This window comes from Haliotis rufescens, unplaced genomic scaffold (assembly GCF_023055435.1).
Source record: "Haliotis rufescens isolate VD_foot unplaced genomic scaffold, xgHalRufe1.0.p SCAF_16, whole genome shotgun sequence".
Taxonomy (NCBI): domain Eukaryota; kingdom Metazoa; phylum Mollusca; class Gastropoda; order Lepetellida; family Haliotidae; genus Haliotis; species Haliotis rufescens.
The window spans coordinates 18,583,633-18,603,977 of record NW_025963846.1 but is presented as its reverse complement, the minus strand read 5'-3'; the positions used below and the strand labels follow the sequence as shown (position 1 = coordinate 18,603,977).

The 20,345-nt window shown below is 40.0% G+C and overlaps 1 protein-coding gene across 1 annotated transcript in view; it reads right to left on the bottom strand.

Annotated features, from left to right (window-relative positions):
* LOC124121513 (epidermal growth factor receptor-like) overlaps positions 1-19,127 on the bottom strand; it is a 135,734-nt gene extending 116,607 nt beyond the window's left edge. Inside the window, exon 1 of the mRNA XM_046484535.2 lies at positions 18,839-19,127. Coding sequence (XP_046340491.1) covers positions 18,839-19,044 — 206 coding nt within the window. The 5' untranslated portion in view covers positions 19,045-19,127. The remainder of the gene's footprint in view (positions 1-18,838) is intronic.
* Positions 19,128-20,345: the final 1,218 nt, after the last annotated feature.

Genomic DNA, 20,345 nt, shown 5'->3' with positions numbered 1-20,345 from the left:
TATATCAGTTTTCGGTCACGCATTATAGTGAGTGAGTGAATGTGGTTTTACGCCGCCTTTAGCAATATTCCAGCAATATCACGGCGGGGGACATCAGAAATGGGCTTCACACATTGTACCCATGTCGGGAATCGAACCTGGGTCTTCGGCGTGACGAGCGAACGCTTTAACCACTAGGCTACCCGACCGCCCCCTTCACGCATTATAACTTGCCTCTTACTCTCTTAGTTCATGTTTTAAATTTAATTCACAAATAAAACACCGAGGTATAGATAAAATAAATGTGCTTAGTATTTGTGTTGTTGTATAGGTATATGACACTGTAGGGTGAAACATCAGGCGAAGGCGCAAGGCGGATGAATAATGACATTATACCTGGAGTAGTTATGCTCTAATCTCCTTTGCGCATGTTGTCCTACAGAGTAAATGTCAGTGGAGCTGGTCTTTTATAATTATGACGAGACGGATCCCCTTCCGCTATCACGCCATGCTTCCGTTTGATCTAAATTATGTCCATGCAGCGATGTCGCAACTGGCGTCACTACCCTTATGCGCAATCATCTCCTGCTTAAACGAATGTGAAACACGCTGGGAAGGTCTGAAGACCAATTAACTATTTTTCGTCCTACAGACATGTAGTTCAGTTTTCGACCCGATAATCTTTGTACTTTTATTTCATACAATGGGAAGTCCTGGTTATAGTTGTAGTGAATAAAGCTTTCTCGGTGTTACTGCAGCTCCTCAATTGTTCAGTGGACAAAGATGTCCCAGTTGTCAAAGACACCTTAACTCGTTGTGCATATCTGTGCCAGGAGACGTTTCTTTCTTTCTATGCCTCAGTACCATCAACTTTTCCGTCAACTTCCCGGAAGACATGTCCGTTCATCTTTTGTACTGAATTCCAAAGCTCCAAAGAAACCCGTACAACAGAGAGAGAGAGGGAGGGGGGGGGGGGGGGGGGGGGGATAGGCCTGGGAGATAGAACTTGAAGAGAACCTTATAAGGAGGGCTAAGTGGGAAACATAGGTGTAAGCGACAAAACTTTAATAGGGGCTTAAAGGGAATTCGAACGGAATTTGAACGTAAAGTGTAACACACGTATAAACTTGATGCTTGTTTAATAAAGGTACTAGCAATTGTTCTGAAACGTCGCACTGACATCGAAAAGCAACTCTGACTTTATTCAGACACCTTCTAAAAAGAAAACTAAAACTAATCAAAGGTTTATCAATGTTTTAACAGATAAATAATCTACAAAGATACAAGGTACAAAAGAGAGAGAGAGTCCAGCAAATGTACTGCCAAATCCCAGGATTAACCACAATCCTTAATACAATCAAGGAAGGACTTTCTTTATATTCACAGAAACTGTTGAGACACGTGAATTTAATACCATGCTGATTCTCCCAAAACTCAAAGGATTTAATCTAATCTAGTTCAATTCTGTCAAAACAAGATTTTGCAACACTGTACACCACTATCCCATAAGACAAACCTAAGTGAAATCTTCATTCCTTGATCCAAACCTGGTGACTATAGATATAGTTACACATCTGTCTTCAGAGGTTCAAGACAACTTGTCCAAAATGAAATCAAATGTCACCTGAAGTTCACTGAAGAAATACAATCATGTGAAATGCAGTAGTATTACTGTACAGCAACAAACACCGTTTGTGTTGATTGTGTGCGTGGCGGATGCTATCGGTAGAGCATGACATGCTTACCATTTTTGCGAACATGACTGTCATCACTGATTTACAGTGAACCAGTGTTGTCACCGCTAATTTACCCTTTAGGCCCAATGGAATCTGTTTCGGTAGATACTCGAGACTGATACAATCATTATTCTCTGGCGTTGACATTTACTGTTATATGTGCAGCGTCTAAACAGCGGTACCCCTGGGAACAATGATCGTTTAGTACTGAGAGGATCTTCAGCGCTCGGAGCTGAGCAAAGTAAAGGTCTGTTTCACTGCAGAAACAAATAACAGTTACATGGCATTACGGCTGTTATCGACTTATTACGCCCTCGGGTACGTCTTCGAATTGCCATTGTCTGCATATAATGGAACTGGAACTGCAACATGCACGTAACATGTTGTGTAAGTGAGTGAGTTGGGTTGAACGCCGCTTTTAACATCATTCCAGTTATATCACGGAGTTTCAAGGCAGTTGGACACCATTAAAATGCCTCGCAAAATGCACCATACAGATTATGTTTAAATGACTTCGTGATTGTTTGCAATGTTATGATTGAACTTAGTACATTATGATTTTGTAATAATCAGCATAGAATTACTTATGTACATAACATGTAAATAGATATGTTCAGTACCTTGTGATCGTACCGTAATAATCACACTGTATACTGATTCATGTACTTAACATCATGCAAGTCACAAATCACGTCCATTACGTAAAGAATATCACATACTAAACATCACGAATACCACATATTGGTATCATCATGAACTCAACATTAATCGGTCTGCATCACGAACACCCCAATGTAGTATTGTCATGTATATGTAACAGCAATGACATCACACGAACACCATGTTGGTAGGTTAAAAAACAACGAATCCTCTTAAAGCTCATTGGACAATAAAATATATCGACTTATCCGATGTTCGATACAAACATTGTAAAAAGGTTGCATCGCCTTGAACGAGGGATTAAACGGTTACCCTTTCGATGGCTGGGATCTTTTTCGAAGGAAATAACATAATCCGGCATAAGACTTGAAAACAACTTTTTTCAGCTTTTACCCCACAAAAATATTTTTTCGTTGGACATCCTACATTTTCTGAAATATAATGTGTTGCCCCATACCTAGATCGTGAGATTGACATCCGACTAAATAATAATAGCCACAAACACTTGTATGACCGTACAAAGTACATGTATAAGTGAGTGAGTGAGTGAGTATGGTTTTAGGCCGCTTTTAGCAATATTCCAGCAATATCACGGCGGGGGACACCAGAAATGGGCTTAACACATTGTACCCATGTCGGGAATCGAACCCGGGTCTTCAGCGTGACGAGCGAACGCTTTAACCACTAGGCTACCCGACCGCCCACATGTATAATGTAGATGAGCCATTTAGCCTTGTCGGTTGTGTCAGTCGCCTTTTGTCTCCGTGCAACAATTAACTATGGAGAACACGGAGACCAAACACCCACGAACATTCACTGTAAGCTATGTATATTTGATTTTCGGAACGAGTTATTGACTTGCTTTGTGTTTCAAGTTGTAGGTTGGTTGCCACAGTGTCCGGAAGGCAAAACATTGTGTGTACGCGTGTTTGCGCAGCCTTCGGAGGATTACAGGCTTGGAAACACATTCCTGTGTTCTGTGTGTACTAGTGTTTATTAACAACCCCTTGAGGAATATAAGTGAACATTAAACCAATAAACATGGTTTGCTATTTACGTAGTGTGTGGCAACCGGAGTCACGTGACGATGTTAGCTCAATACACGCAAGTTGGTAGCAGCGAATAACTACAAAGTAGATAGCGACTCCATTCTTCACCATTTGCACTACTCTAAACAGGGTAAAGAACATCCAATTTTTCATATTACTATATTTAATATGTCATGCCGTGGTCGGGTGAATCGGGTGTTCTTTAACTTCTTTTGAGTAGTATATCTACTCTACATTAGCCGCAGGGTAAAGGTCGCTTGGTGCAAGCTTGTGTTATTGTTTTAAAAGTTATTTCAATAGGAATCACCACTTACTTCCCGCATTGTCATTTAGGAACTAAAAAAAGAACGGCGTTTGTTTCCAGTAATCTAAACATTCCGTCGCAACTAATTAAGTTATTTTAAAAACAACAACCATTGGATGAAATATAATGAAATAGTGTAAAGCTAGATATAGTTAGATGGATGTACGACCCATCAGTGACAAAAATGATGTCCGAGGCAGTTCCCTACTTTGACTTGTACCATGTGTTCCCATACTTTTTTCAGGTGAACAATTGACTTTCCTTTGGATGTGTTTGTGATGGGCGCCACTAGTGGGGACAAGATAAGCTCATCTTTTCGCGAACACGTGGTATTTGATAGTGATTCGTAAACACATGCTTATGAAACTGTCGAAATCGTACAATACATGCTGCTGTTGGCCCAGTCGTTTAAGACGCTGCAAATCGCTGTGCAGAGTTGCGCCCTTTGGACACACCAGAAACCTGTTCGAATTTCGGTTTGCCAAAATTATGTTTCAAGGTTTTGTCAGCACCATGCACGTGCTCGCGGGTTCCACCAAAATGGTTAAACGTCTCTTCGGTCATTCCTTCAACATTAAGGTGACACGCTGTGAATACTGTTCAAAATGGCGTTAAACCCAACTCACTCACTCTTGTGTTCATGAGAAGTGTTTTGTCGCTTTTATTTATTTATTTGATTTAACGTCGCTCCATACAATATGAAAATAATGTCACGTCTAGACTGATAATTATGGAAAGGCATCACAACCAAAGAGACACAAGTGTTGTGTGACCCTGTCGAAAGAAGCTGATGTCTTTTGAGGTGTACATGAGTCGTTCTTTGATTCAGACTGGGAAAACCGTTTCCGAAGGGTCAAAAACAGCATCAAATTGTTTGTGTCATTTGGCTTAAGCTTCAGATAGTGTTCACATATTTACAAAAAAAATCATCAAACTAGCCTCCGAATAAGACACTCTGACATGTCAATAGTGGATGTACGAGATCTTACGAGATGTATGTTAATGTCCATCTCTCAATCACAGGTCCACACATGAAACACATTCTCTTATCTCATGTTGAACGTGATGGTGCACAGTTCTAGTTCATAGTAAAATACATCTACTTTGTCAATCGCAAAAGGCCTTTGATGCCCAAGAATATGCATCCATTTGTACGCAATCCTTTGTTTCCATGTCCAGACCGTAGACGTACAAAGGAGGGATCCATTCCAGTCAGATTACAGCGTTCTGGGCGAGGGGGAGGGATAATACCCTCAAAGGATGACAAACTTTGGGGGAGAGTAAAGGCTCTAAATACGGTAACCATGGCATCTCATAAGTAAGGATCACATTAGTAGAGCAGGAGTCTGCTATTGTATCTCCGACTGATAACCAGAGGTGTATTTGTAGATTGCTTGAAAATGTTGAGGGTCCTTTGACCAAACGTTTCTTCAAAATAAATCAACTGATCCCTTGCGTGGTGATACGACTACGTATCACAAACCACAACAAAAATGAAGAAGGGTTTCAATGTCTTTTGGTCAAGTGATAGTAAAACCTGAGTGAGTGAGTGAGTGAGTGAGTGAGTTGGGTTTAACGCCGCTTTTAAAAGTATTCCAGTTATATCACGGCGTGTAAGCTTAATGTGGGAGGAAAGCCCAAAGTGATGCAGGTCTCAGACGTTTATCACCTCGTTGAAACCCACGAGCACGGGTATGGTGTTGACAAACCTAGAAACGTAATCGGGGCGAACCGGGATTAGAACCCACAATCATAGGTTTCTGGCGTGTCCAAGGGACGCAACTCTGCACAGCGATTCGCGGCGCGATAGACGAGTGAGCCACCCGCGCCCGCTACTAAAACCTGAGATCATAGAGGAGATTGATATAATTGAGTTCCTAAAGAAACTGAAAATGCATATTGTGATAAGTTCCCCCAAAACCCTTTTGTTTCTAATATTACTTATCAATCAAATATTGAAATATATACTAACTTTGGTGTATACATGTTGTTTGGGGGGAAGACAAGATTCTGTATTGAAACCATACAGTTTTTCTTATGTATTTTCATTTTATCACTGCAATGGCGGACATTTACAGTATTGGAGCTCATTTGATCTCGTCAAGGGACAATGTAATGTGATATGGCTGCTATCTTCGGGAAAAAGGTCAGCTGTTGGTCTTTGATCTTGTTTCATGATTGGTTTCTTGTTATTGACATCTGCAAGAATTAACGTTTTCTGTTAATGAAAGTCTGCAGTTGTCACGAGCATTATTAAACGTGGCTATATCACGAACAAATACAGGTGAGGTGGTGGTGAGTGAGTGAGTGAGTGAGTGAACGAGCAGATCTTGCTTTGCGATGTAGCAGTACTGTTTCATGGATTCAAAGGGAAGTTGAAAGTGTGAAGAAAGTTCAAACGATAATTCTACCATGATATTTTACAATCCTGCATTGTGATGGTTGCTGGTGGCTGCATCATCACGAAAGAAAACATTTATTAAGACACACTTCCTTCTTAAACTTCAGAAACCCATTTGACTTCATTAACTGTCTAAAGAACGTGTTACGGTTCCTAGAATCGTTAGAGCAATCGTGGCAATGAGTTGTAGGCGGAACACTCGACGAACGACGACCTTGATGGTGTAAACTTAAGTAACAACACAGTCGGACGGTCAGCGCTAAAAGTATCTGGATGATGTTTGGTCAGTTTTAAGGTCATATTGAAATAGTATAAGTATGTTTTTGGCACATGAAAGCCAACATAACTGCAGATTAAAACCGATCTTCACTAATGCCTGATTTCGTCAAAGTCAACCGAAGCCACATCATTTATCTCATCTGGAATTTTCAAAAATACTTCGCGTTTATATTGTGTATATATTGTCATTTTGTTATGTAGATAAACCGTATGTATTGTCAAAAGAAAGCTTTCGAAAAACGTTCGAAACCACCACATTAAAAACAATTCATCTCCTAGGTCTACATTTCCGGCCATCAAAGTCTACAGTAGAAAGTTGGAACATTGATTGCTCAGTTGAAAGTTGAATTAAGATCGAACATGAACAGGTACACCATGTAAAAATTTGTTGAAACACATATATACTCTCCAAGAAGTAGGAGATATTAGAAAATAACAGATCATAACAGAAAAAAACAAAGAGTTATTGCGTGGTAATGGAATGATAAAAAAGGAAGGGTTAGGGAACGTGACAATCAAAATGGCATCTTGGGGGTGTATTGTTATGGTTCAAACAACCAAAAAAGTCCATCTCTCAATCACAGGTCCACACATGAAAAACATTCTCTTATCTCATGTTGAACGTGATGGTGCACAGTTCTAGTTCATAGTAAAATACATCTACTTTGTCAATCGCAAAAGGCCTTTGATGCCCAAGAATGTGCATCCATTTGTACGCAATCCTTTGTTTCCATGTCCAGACCGTAGACGTACAAAGGAGGGATCCATTCCAGTCAGATTACAGCGTTCTGGGCGAGGGGGAGGGATGTCACCCTCAAAGGATGACAAACTTTGGGGGAGAGTAAAGGCTCTAAATAAATGTCGGTAACCATGGCATCACATATGTAAGGATCTCATTAGTAGAGCAGGAGTCATACTATTGTATCTCCGACTGATAACCAGAGGTGTATTTGTAGATTGCTTGAAAATGTTGAGCGTCCTTTGACCAAACGTTTCTTCAAAATAAATCAACCGATCCCTGGCGTGATGATATGATTACGTGTCACAAACCACAACAAAAATGAAGAAGGGTTTCAATGTCTTTTGATCAAGTGATAGTAAAACCTGAGTGAGTGAGTGAGTGAGTGAGTGAGTGAGTGAGTGAGTGAGTGAGTTGGGTTTAACGCCGCTTTTAAAAGTATTCCAGTTATATCACGGCGTGTAAGCTTAATGTGGGAGGAAAGCCCCAAGTGATGCAGGTCTCAGACGTTTACCACCTCGTTGAAACCCACGAGCACGGGTATGGTGTTGACAAACCTACAAACGTAATCGGGGCGAACCGGGATTCGAACACACAATCATAGGTGTCTTGCGTAACTCTGCACAGCGATTCGCGGCTTAGACGACTGGGCCACCCGTTCTCCTTAATAAAACCTGAGGTGAAAGTTGAGATTGATATAATTGAGTTCCTAAAGAAACTGAAAATGCATATTGTGATAAGTTCCCCCAAAACCCTTTTGTTTCTAATATTACTTATCAATCAAATATTGAAATATATACTAACTTTGGTGTATACATGTTGTTTGGGGGGAAGACAAGATTCTGTATTGAAACCATACAGTTTTTCTTATGTATTTTCATTTTATCACTGCAATGGCGGACATTTACAGTATTGGAGCTCATTTGTTCTCGTCAAGGGACAATGTAATGTGATATGGCTGCTTTCTTCGGGAAAAAGGTCAGCTGTGGGTCTTTGATCTTGTTTCATGATTGGTTTCTTGTTATTGACATCTGCAAGAATTAACGTTTTCTGTTAATGAAAGTCTGCAGTTGTCACGAGCATTATTAAACGTGGCTATATCACGAACAAATACAGGTGAGGTGGTGGTGAGTGAGTGAGTGAGTGAGTGAACGAGCAGATCTTGCTTTGCGATGTAGCAGTACTGTTTCATGGATTCAAAGGGAAGTTGAAATTGTGAAGAAAGTTCAAACGATAATTCTACCATGATATTTTACAATCCTGTATTGTGATGGTTGCTGGTGGCTGCATCATCACGAAAGAAAACGTTTATTAAGACACACTTCCTTCTTAAACCTCAGAAACCCATTTGACTTCATAAACTGTCTAAAGAACGTGTTACGGTTCCTGGAATCGTTAGAGCAATCGTGGCAATGAGTTGTAGGCGGAACACTCGACGAACGACGACCTTGATGTTTGGTCAGTTTTAAGGTCATATTGAAATAGTATAAGTATGTTTTTGGCACATGAAAGCAAACATAATTGCAGATTAAAAACGATCTTCACTAATGCCTGATTTCGTCAAAGTAAACCAAAGCCACATCATTTATCTCATCTGGAATTTTCAAAGATACTTCGCGTTTATCTTGTGTATATATTGTCATTTTGTTATGTAGATAAACCGTATGTATTGTTAAAAGAAAGCTTTCGAAAAACGTTCGAAACCACCACATTAAAAACAATTCATCTCCTAGGTCTACATTTTTTGCCATCAAAGTCTACAGTAGAAAGTTTGAACATTGATTGCTCAGTTGAAAGTTGAATTAAGATCGAACATGAACAGGTACGCCATGTAAAAATTTGATGATACACATAAATACTCTCCAAAAAGTAGGAGATATTCGAAAATAACAGCTCATTACAGAAAAAAACCAAAGAGTTATTACGTGGTAATGGTTGGATAAAAAAGGAAGGGAACGTGACAATCAAAATGGCATCTTGGGGGTGTATTGTTATGGTGCAAACAATCAAGAAAGTCTACAGGGGCGTGTAGTAAAACAAGAGTCATCAGAAAGATGACATACCCCCCAAAGTGTTGTAAGAAAGTATTTAACAGTTTTTTGAGTTACGCTCCGGAAACGAACACCACCCAAATAGAACCTAAGTCCAACTTGTTGCCATGTAAACGTAAAAAATATAAATTTATAATATTCCTAGCAAAAGGCACCAGTTCAGTGTGTGCCTGGTAGACATGCAAAGTTTTGCAAGAAAGTATTTAACGGTTTTTGAGTTACGCTCCGGAAACGAACACCACCCTTATAGAACCTTAGTCCAACTTGTTACCATGGAAACATAAAAAATAAAAATGTATAATATTCCTAAATAGCAAAAGGCACCAGTTCAGTATGTGCCTGGTAGACATGCAAAGTTTTGTAAGAAAGTATTTAACGGTTTTTTAGTTACGCTCCGGAAACGAACACCACCCTTTTAGAACCTTAGTCCAACTTGTTACCATGGAAACATAAAAAATATAAATTCATAATATTCTTAATAGCAAAAGGCACCAGTTCAGTGTGTGCCTGGTAGACATGCAAAGTGTTTTAAGAAAGTATTTAACAGTTTTTGAGTTACGCTCCGGAAACGAACACCACCCTTATAGAACCTTAGTCCAATTTGTTACCATGAAAACATAAAAAATTAAAAATGTATAATATTCCTAAATAGCAAAAGGCACCAGTTCAGTATGTGCCTGGTAGACATGCAAAGTTTTGTAAGAAAGTATTTAACGGTTTTTTAGTTACGCTCCGGAAACGAACACCACCCTTATAGAACCTAAGTCCAACTTGTTACCATGGAAACGTAAAGTGAACGTTCGAGATGACTTGATCAATAATGGGTCATGCCCTGACGATTGGTCAAACATTTGTTTATATTGCATGGTCCGACTCTCTCCGAACCGAACCGAACTGAGAGATTTCAAGGGAATCTACTCCACTCCTCCACAGTTCGGCTAACGTAGCTGGTGGCCTTTGACGTCGTCGTACACGTCTCTCGAGCATGTCCCAGACGTGCCCTATGGGGGAAAGATCAGGACTTTTGGCTGGCCATTTCAGTCTTGTGATGTTTTGGTGCCGGGGATAGTCAGTTGTGATACGTGCAGGATGGGCATGAGCGTTATCGTCTTGAAAGACAAAACGTGGACGAGCATGGCGCGCAGGCGGCACAACTGTGGACGCCAGTATGTTGTCTCGGTGGTACTGTCCAGTGTTTCTTCCATGGACAATATGCAGTGGCGTTCTGGCAGTGATAGTGATCCGGCCCATATCATTACAGACCATCCCCAAATCTGTCATTTTGCCTATCGTTGACGTGCGCATGACGTTTGTTAGGACGCCTCCAGACACGTCCACGCCTATCCAGAAGGTCCAGCGTGAATAAGGACAAATCTGAAACCATTACACGAGACCATTGGCGATTTCCCCTGTCTACGATCTAAACAATATTGGCGTCTGGCTGGAATGTGTCGATTTGTTAACGGTGGTTTAACACGTGGTCGCGCAGCATGCATGGTCAGTAACTTGAACTCCGGTTGCTTGACGCAAGTGAACAGCGATTTCAATGGCTATTTCTGGTCGATTACTTAAAGCCTGGTTTCTGATTAATCAATCCTGCCCTCGTGGGACCGATCATCAGCATTTTGTGTCAGCACCTGTTCCAAAGTGTGCAAATCAGAGACACATTGAACATATTGGGTAAGCTCTCGCTGAATTCTACCCGTTTAAAGCCAGCGAAGAGCACTTTATCACGTCATTATCAATCAAATACTGCATTAAAGTAGAGTAGAGACCTCACGCGCATGGAGGAGTTTGATGGTCCACATGCAATTTTTTGGGTGTGTTGGGACGTTTCATTTTGGTACCAAAAGCGAAATCTCTGGCAGTCACTTTTCAAAGATGATCTTTCTTTTGACGACAGTTATATTTCACGATCCCCCATTATTTTTGGAGAGTATATAACTGCTGTACACGAATGGACATGCCTGGTACATATAGTGACCTGTGAAAATAGGTCTCAGCAACGCATGCTTGTCGTTAGAGGCGACTAAGGGGATCGGGTGGTCAGGCTCGCTGACTTGGTTGATGCATGTCATCGTATCCCGTATTGCATTGATCGATGCTCATGATATCAATCACTGGATTGTCTGGTCCAGATTTACAGACCGCCGTCATATAGCTGGAACATTGCTGAGCGGCGTTAAACAAACAAACAATATTGTACGTAAAGAAGTTATTCTATTCGGGCAAAACACCCTCTCTCATAAGGCTGGTATTTCTAGAATATGACGACGATCGATCATAACATTTATATTCCCAGCTTTTTGGAGTGCAGGTGAGATGATGTTGTCAACAACATTACAGGTGTACATTAACATTAGCGAATATAGTTCAGACAAACCAGTGATTGATAACACGAGCAACATGTCATGTCGTCGCGGTACGATGACACACATTGAGTGAGTGAGTATGGTTTTACGCCGCTTTTGGCAATATTCCAGAAATACCACAGAGGGGGACACCAGACATGGGCTTCACACATGGGCTTCGGGAATCGAACCTGGGTCTTCGACATGACGAGCGAACGCTTTAACCACTAGACTGCGACACCGCCAAGACACACATCGATGTCATGATGCATTGAAACCACCCTAGCTGGGGTTTAGTCGGATGCTAAGATTATTAGGATTTACGTGGACACTGTTTTCCAGAATCCACCTGGAGGACATTCGTGACAAAAATAGGCCTGGTCATGTAATGAGAAAGACGACATGAATTATGTCCAACCAACGAAATGCATCTCAATTTGTGAATGGAGAGCCTCAAATTTCCTTCCATATTTCTATTTTGCGAAAAATAACTCTTTTAGACACAAATAGCCGTAGAATCTCCAAAAGCAGAGGTAAGGTCAAAAGATCAATTGCCATGGTTACAGACCTATGAAAATCCGGGGTAGACTAGGTCTTCAGCAACACATGTATACCTTAAAAGGCGACTAAAGGGATCGGGTAGCCATGGTTACATTTCAGTCAGTTGTTATCCTCGTGTTATGTTCATGTCCATGAAGGCAGAGAGTATACACGTGTGTGTGAATATAAAATGTCAACGCTAGAGAATTACCAGTGTCGATTAACCGCCGAAACAGATACCATTGGCAAAACAGCGGTGAAAATTGCATGAATTGACACACAGTGTCCTCTTTCGAGATAGAAGTCTGGCTTCTTTCCGATGTTTTTGAATTTCATGACAACAATCACAGGCTCGACAAAACAACAAACGGTTGTTATGTAGTTTGGGCTCCAGTGTCTCCTTCCAGTCAATATTCGTTGTATAGCGATAGTAGGAGAAAGGCACACGTAATGCTTCCCATACACTATCTGTGACAGTCGCAGGTACTTGCTCGACATTTATACGTACAAACCAAGGAAGTTGTGAACAATAAACTGTGGCGTTTAGTGAATTCACTGTCAAAGACTTTCAAAGCAAACATGTTCTCTGAGGACTTAATGACTTCCGACTAGCGATATATGTTTATGCAGATCTTTGACATATGCTACCGGTACATAGGGAAACATATGCCAGTTAGAGAACGCAAAGTGTGATTGATTACATTCATTTTAGCTCGACCTTTTGATAGATTCAGTTCACACCGATTTTTATATTGCTTCATCACTGGTGGGGCAGGATACGCTCACCTTTTCGCGAATACCTGGTATCATCACTATTTGAGAATGATCCAGAAACATGTTAATGATATAGTAGGGATGTTTCTATGGACTCTTCTTTTAGTAGAGCGTTATGCACATGTATTGCTTTCCACAAACTATGGAATCTGTTTCGGTAGATACTCGAGACTGATAAAATCATTATTGTCTGGCGTTGACATTTACTGTTATATGTGCAGCGTCTAAACAGCAGTTCCGTTGGGAACAATAATCGTTTAGTACAGAGAGGATCTTCAGCGCTCGGAGCTGAGCAAAGTAAAGGTCTGTTTCACTGCAGAAACAAATAACAGTTACATGGCATTACGGCTGTTATCGACTATTTACGCCCTCGGGTACGTCTTCGAATTGCCATTGTCTGCATATAATGGAACTGGAACTGCAACATGCACGTAACATGTTGTGTAAGTGAGTGAGTTGGGTTGAACGCCGCTTATTCCAGTTATATCACGGAGTTTCATGACAGTTGGGCACCATTAAAATGCCTCGCAAAAATGTTACAGTGGTGCACTGACAGACTTCCTCATGGATAACATTTATGTGACATTCTGGGATGAGACATTTAGGCAAGAAGAAGACATCTAAATGGACACCAATTGTCCTCCGCATCTTGCGTTGCATCTTTTTCCTTTTTAAATCTGTGGATTAAGATTCAAAGTGACCAAAGCAGCTCCAGACTTAGGTGTCTCATTCGCAACTTTTAAGGTACAATCGAGCATGCTCTTTCTGCGAAGGTCTCAAACAGCGTCAACACAACATCTAAGGCCTCTACTATTTTCAATTTAGTTTCCTGAAATTGCAACATAGTATCTTGAATTTCAAGGTAGAACGTTGAATTTTCAACACATTTTCTTGAAATTTTAACTCGTTACTTTGAATTTTCGAATTAGCAGCTTATTGAATTTAAAAGAAAAATATAAAACTGATGAAGACGGTACGGAAGCACATTAGGGCCATATCATTATGTGTATGCATACAATTTGGAATAATATGGACAGTTTACAATCCTAGACACATTCCACATTAAGCCATGTTAGATCATGTTTTCACTGCTGTTTTATGTATGAGAACACAAGAAAGTACGTATTTGTCAGTCATTCAAATCTCGGGTTCAGCAAAAGTTTTCGTATCTATTTCAGTAAAAACCGTTAGGAGTTTTGCGATCAGGGTGTTAGTTGTCAATTTTAGGTGTTTAAAATGCACTTTAATGAATCCTTGGAGTCTGTAACCTTGAGAAACGTTGTAATGTTATTAATACAAAAATCAGTAAAAGGTAAAGCAAATATTTTGTGACCGGAACTAGCATGTTCGAGGTAAAGCTTACGTTTTGTGTACCATCAACAGAATGACAGTGATGACATTTTTTCAAAACATGACAAAATCCCTATCATCCACAACATGAGAGATATTGACCACGAATGTGTGTACCGAACTCTCGAACCTATTCTCCGATCACGACCGCCTCACCTTAAAAATACATATAGATTTGGACCTGTGAAGATCAGGGTTAGAACAGATCTTCAGCAACCAATGCTTGTATTAAAAGGTGATTGTGGTTGTCGTTAGAGGCGACTAACGGGATCGGGTTGGTTGTCAGGCTCGCTGACTTGGTTGATTGGATGCATGTCATCTTATCCCAATTGTGTGGATTGATGCTCGTGATGTCAGTCACTGGATTGTCAGGTCCAGACTTGATTTTTTGCATGACAAACAAAACATATAAATTTAACCGCTTATTTCAAATTCGAGATAAAAATACATAGCACCATCTCGAACTCCCAATCTGACTTTACAATAGAACTGTGTACCACGATATCGAAGTTTGAATTTGCCACCGTGGCAGCTTTAAGAAATCTTAATTAGAATTTTTCTTAACTGTAAACAATTCTCCTCGATACAGGTTGAGGAATCCGTAATGAAGTCAAAGAAAGTGATCATTTGCAACATTGTCAAACTTAGTTTCATCCACAGAAAGCACGGACCTTTTTTTGCAAAACTAAAATCCAACTCAATCCTTCACTTGTTTTTCTGTCACAATGTTTTTTTATTATAACCTGCGAAATACATTTCAATTAGTCATCGAGATACATTTCAATTAGCTACACCTTACACCTGTTGTATTCTGAATTGATCGTCTATGCAATCGTATTTCTATGGATCTATAATACACAGTCTGTTACTCAGTTTTATTTCGCTTATTGACTTTCTACATAGGTGAACAGGGACATTTATTTTACATGCAAACAACATGTTATTCAGGAAAATATAATTACATGATAGGGGTTTGTGAACACACAAATAATTATTTATTCAAACACCTCTTACTTTAAACAAACATATATATTAACACACACAAATGGTTTTTACAAACAATAGTTGATTTGATGCTTCCAAACAAACCACACGCAAGCTATTGTTGAATTTTAAAATAAAGCCAAGGTTAATGTATCCACAATCATATTAAATCATAAATATCGTTCTGTTCTATATAAATGTAACAAGTGAACTAACCATTTCAGTGGATCTCAACATGGACAAAACTGTTGGAGATGTTCAGTGAGCGAACGTTTATTTAATGAAGTAAAAACGTAGATTCTTTCTTTTGGTAAACACATGTAGCTGTACATCTTATAGATGTTCCAAGAGAAAATAATATAATTTCTACCTATATACCACTTTATAGAGTCTCAGATCGCGGTATGTAAAGAAAACTTGGTGCTCAAAGTGAAGCCCTTTTCCCTTTACATTGATGATACATCTGTGTGTTTAAAGTTGATTTTGACAGCCCGGGCCAAGTCGGACCCACCACAAGCCAAACACTTTTTATAGAGACTATGTTGAGAATGTAGAGGGGAAAGGGCTTCACTTTGAGCACCCTGTTTTCTTTAAATACGATGTACTGTGACATTATAAAGTGTTTTATAGGTAGATAAAATACTAAGCTACAGATGTAAACACATTTGATGATACATCTGTGTGTTTAAAGTTGATTTTGACAGCCCGGGCCAATTCGGACCCAACACAAGCCAAACACTTCTGATAAGTTTTCTTTAAATACCGCGATCTGAGACACTATAAAGTGGTATATAGGTAGATAAAATACAAATCGATAGATGTGAACCCATTTCATGTTAAATCTGTGAGGTTTAAGTTGATTGTGATAGCTCTGGCCAAGTCGGACCCAACACTTCTGACAGAGATTTTCTTAAGAAAATACAGTAAAAGTGTTTGACTTTATTCAGTTTTCTTTAAATGAGGTACACTATTGCATTATAAAGTGGTATATAGGTAGATATAACACTGATCTATAGATGTAAATACATTTGATGATACATCTGTGTTTTTAAAGTTGATTTTGACAGCCCGGGCCAAGTCGGACCGAGCACAAGCCAAACACTTCTGATAGAGACTATGTTGAGAATGTAGAGGGAAAAGGGCTTCACTTTGAGCATCTTGTTTTCTTTAAAAACCGCGATCTGAGACACTATAAAGAGATATTTAGGTAGATAAAATACTAATCTATAGGTGTGAATCCATTTCATGTTACATCTGTGAGGTTTAAGTTGATTTTGCCAGCTCGGGCCAAGTCGGACCGAACACTTGTGAGACTGTTGAGAGTATGGGGAGAAGAGGTCTACTTTAACCAACGTGTCTGCTTTATACAAGATGAACAGTGACATTATTAAGTGGTATTTACATAGATATAGTACTATCCTATTAATATAAACGCTATGCCGACAGATGGAAATTTGTATCGCGATAGCTAGAAGTATTTGATGCGTTTCAAATCTTATTTCGTTTAACGATTGCTATTTTACATGTTACCTAGATCAGCGACGCTTACACACAGCTCCACTTTCTGGTTGTCAAGCGATTTACTCGGAAATAGCTAATTATGTTGCACGTTTTTGGTTGGTGATTGTTCAGTAATGTCATGTGTGTATGTTGCATCAATAATATGTGGGTATGATCGCCGATAATGAAGTAATTAGCCAATAACACTTTGGCCCATCTTGGCCCGGCCCGGCCCGACTTTTAGGCAATGCCCAGCTGCCTCGGTAATTAAGGGCTGGAATGTTTTTGTGAAGGCAGTTAGAGCAGACGAATTCCCCCCCTCGCTGTATAATGACGGTCGCTAAACATATATATGTATTTTTCGTGTTTTTGGCTTGATTTGATTGTCCTTTGGTGAAAACAAATGTTCATTTGTGAAAGCAAACCCTTTTCCCCTGAACGTTAAAAGACAGGAGACAAATTGGAATGGACGCTCCTTGGTCTTGTGAGGGTATACGCAAAGGCCACACCACGTAACATATCAAACTGCGTAAGGCAAATACAATACAATTTTCAATTACAAGACAAGAAGAAAAAAGGAATGCATCGTCAAGAATTAATATATAAAACGAGGATTTACTGGCGTTAACATGAAGTTCTGAACATTTGTATACTGTAACCGATTCAATTTAGTCAGGATTGATAGATTTCAACTTCATTTTCTTCTTTCCCATGCGTAGTTCCGATATCGAGACCAGTACCTTTGTCACTGGAATTGAACTTCTTTTTTTATCTTTCCAGTGTGACGTACTGGTATTGTACCGAAACGATTGTAACCTCTGGGCTCAATTTACTCGGGATCTTACGATGATCAAAAGGAATGCCGCCCCCCACGTGTTGAATCTACCAATTGGTAGATCGCCTCCGTGGCCTAGTGGACCGAGTCTGCACGTAGAGCAGTGGATCGATTCCGTGGCAGCGTCATAACAAAAGATGTTTAAGAAATGGTACCTGTGGTTAACATTGCCTGGCGCTCGTCATTAAGGGGATATAACAAGTACTGCTTGTATAATGTGTTTGCGTGGGGTATCTATATTAAACTGCGGCTTGTTATCTCAACGGGCTAGCACTTTAAAACTGGCATAAGTCCGGACTAGTACAAGCACACGCACACAGTTATGAATGCAATACTTTTTCCCTTCGACGTTAAACCCTATTTCACCTCGCCTCATCATGTACCGAAACGTCGCTTTGGATGTAATGAAAAAGGATTTATATCCCTAAGTGAGGATTTCTCCTTCTTATGTTTTACAGGTATGGCTGTTAGTTGCTTTACCCCTTACATGGTATTAACTATTAAAGTATGATAGACTTTTTTGTTTTAATTATATATTTTCATAATCAGTGAACGATTGACTTGCCTTTGCGTGTATTTTCGACGGATGCCACCGGTGGGTCATGTTTCGCTCACCTTTTCGCGAACACCTGGTATCAATCACTATTTGATACTGATTCATAAACACATGATCTTGATAACCTCGGAATAGTACAAACAGAGATTTATTATGATTATTGAAATGTTTTCTGTCGCTTTTTTTCATGTAACATTTGGTCATATCATTGATCAGTTCCACTGGCTGATGTCTTTACACAGACGAGTTGTTTCAAGATATAACAATGGTCAAGATACGTTTTATAACAATGCCCGAGCTACTTTATATTAAAAAGTGATGTAGCTACGCTATATAACAATGATGTACCGACAATATATAAGAATGGTAGAGCTACATTATATAACAATGGTAACCTACACTCTATATATCTGGGATATTTAATATTTTGGAGAAGCCTCGGGTTCTGTGGTGCTTACACGAAAGGGGTCATAATCAGGACTTAATCTGGGCTTCAAACATACGATCGCTGGATCCTGGCACGACTCTGAAAAGCGAATTGGCGCCTTAGAGCCCTGGGCCATTCCTGCATCCATATATAACAATGATAAAGCTACATGCCCTGGCACTAATAATGTGATAATGCGCAATGATGACAATTGACAGCATGTTCACTGCGTGTATTCTCAAAGATATGATTTTCCTCATTGTTTAATATTTTTTACTAACAATAAGTTACGGCAGTTACGGGGTCTGTTAAAAAATACTCACAGATTCGTTGTCTGAGGTGGAAGATCTGTAAACATGGTTTCTATTGCCTCAGAACTCACTTTCAGCCCACTACAGTTGGCTACCCTCTCAAATGTTCCTGTTTTGCAGTTGCAAGGTATGGGACACTTGACACAAGAACTCCATTGAAACAGACAAATGTGCCAAACACTCCACACTTTAATAATCCAGTATATCTTGTTCACCATGCTGTCACACGCTTTGGGTTAGTACTGCCAGGAGGATAGCACTCAAGCAGCTGATCCCAAGAAGATGTGTTTACAAATGAGCTGAGGGCAGAGCACTGCTTCACTCAGGAGTAAGTATCGATCTTCGGTAGAGACGAGTACTCGATTTGATAGGAAGACAGTATGGGGGGCTATTACTGACGGGATATGTTCCCAATCTTGCCTGTTTTAGGAGGATAGCAGGCGACCGTAATGAACTATTTTAGAACTCTGTCCTGGCATCCAGATGGCATGGTTGTGGGATGTGGCAGGGTGAGGTGCCAATTATGGCCGGTTTGCAGATGTAACGAAGTGATAGCCAGGACAACAGGATCCAAACATTGGGAATGTCTCAAATTGACAACTATCCTACACGTGAACACATATTTTCATTTTCTATTGATCTGGAAGGCTAATCTTCACCGTGACAGCTACACTATATCGATGTTCGTACTCCGTGCTGTCAACAGATTCTTTTTCCTGATACTTAATACAATTTTGACAAATGCTCAAGACAACTGGTAATAAATATACAGTCAGATTTATCCACAAAGAGGATCGAAACAAATGGGGCCCAGTCGTCAAAGGCATTCACTGTGTGAACATATAAAGCAGCAGCTGTCTAACACTGGTCCAGCTCGTCAAGACTGTCATTTTCAGGCGTATCGTACATATGTGATAGAAATCTAGGATCCCTATTTTGTGAGCTCTGTGTCCGTGTTCGTGAGTATCAACAGAGTTGAAACTGTTGAAAACCCGCATGTTTGCCCGTGCTCCCTTATATATCTACCACTAATGTTCCAAGCACCAAACACACACTTACACTGGACCGCCTCCGTGGTCTAGTGGATCCGGATAGAACGTTTGCCAAGAGAACGGAGGGTTGGTGGTTCGACCCGCCGCTCCATATCAAAAGACGTTAAAAGATGGTACTTGTTGTTACTCTGTCTGGCGCTCTACATTAAGGGGCCAAAACAAAGACTGATTAGCTCGTATACTGGGTCTGTACAAACTCTACAATATAAGTGCAATGGTCTTGGACGCGACGTTACACCCCATGTCGCCTCTTCTAACCCATTTACATTAGATTTATATAAAACGTCAACGGCAGAGGACAACCAGTCTCATTGGGCGTAAAAGGAATAGTAGCTGTGAACATTATATAAAATTAATGCATCACTAAATATCACTGAAAAACAAATAAATACATTTTCGAGTGAACGTGCGTTAAATGGATCATGTTTTCATCCACATCACACCGATCACAGTATTTATCAATGAAA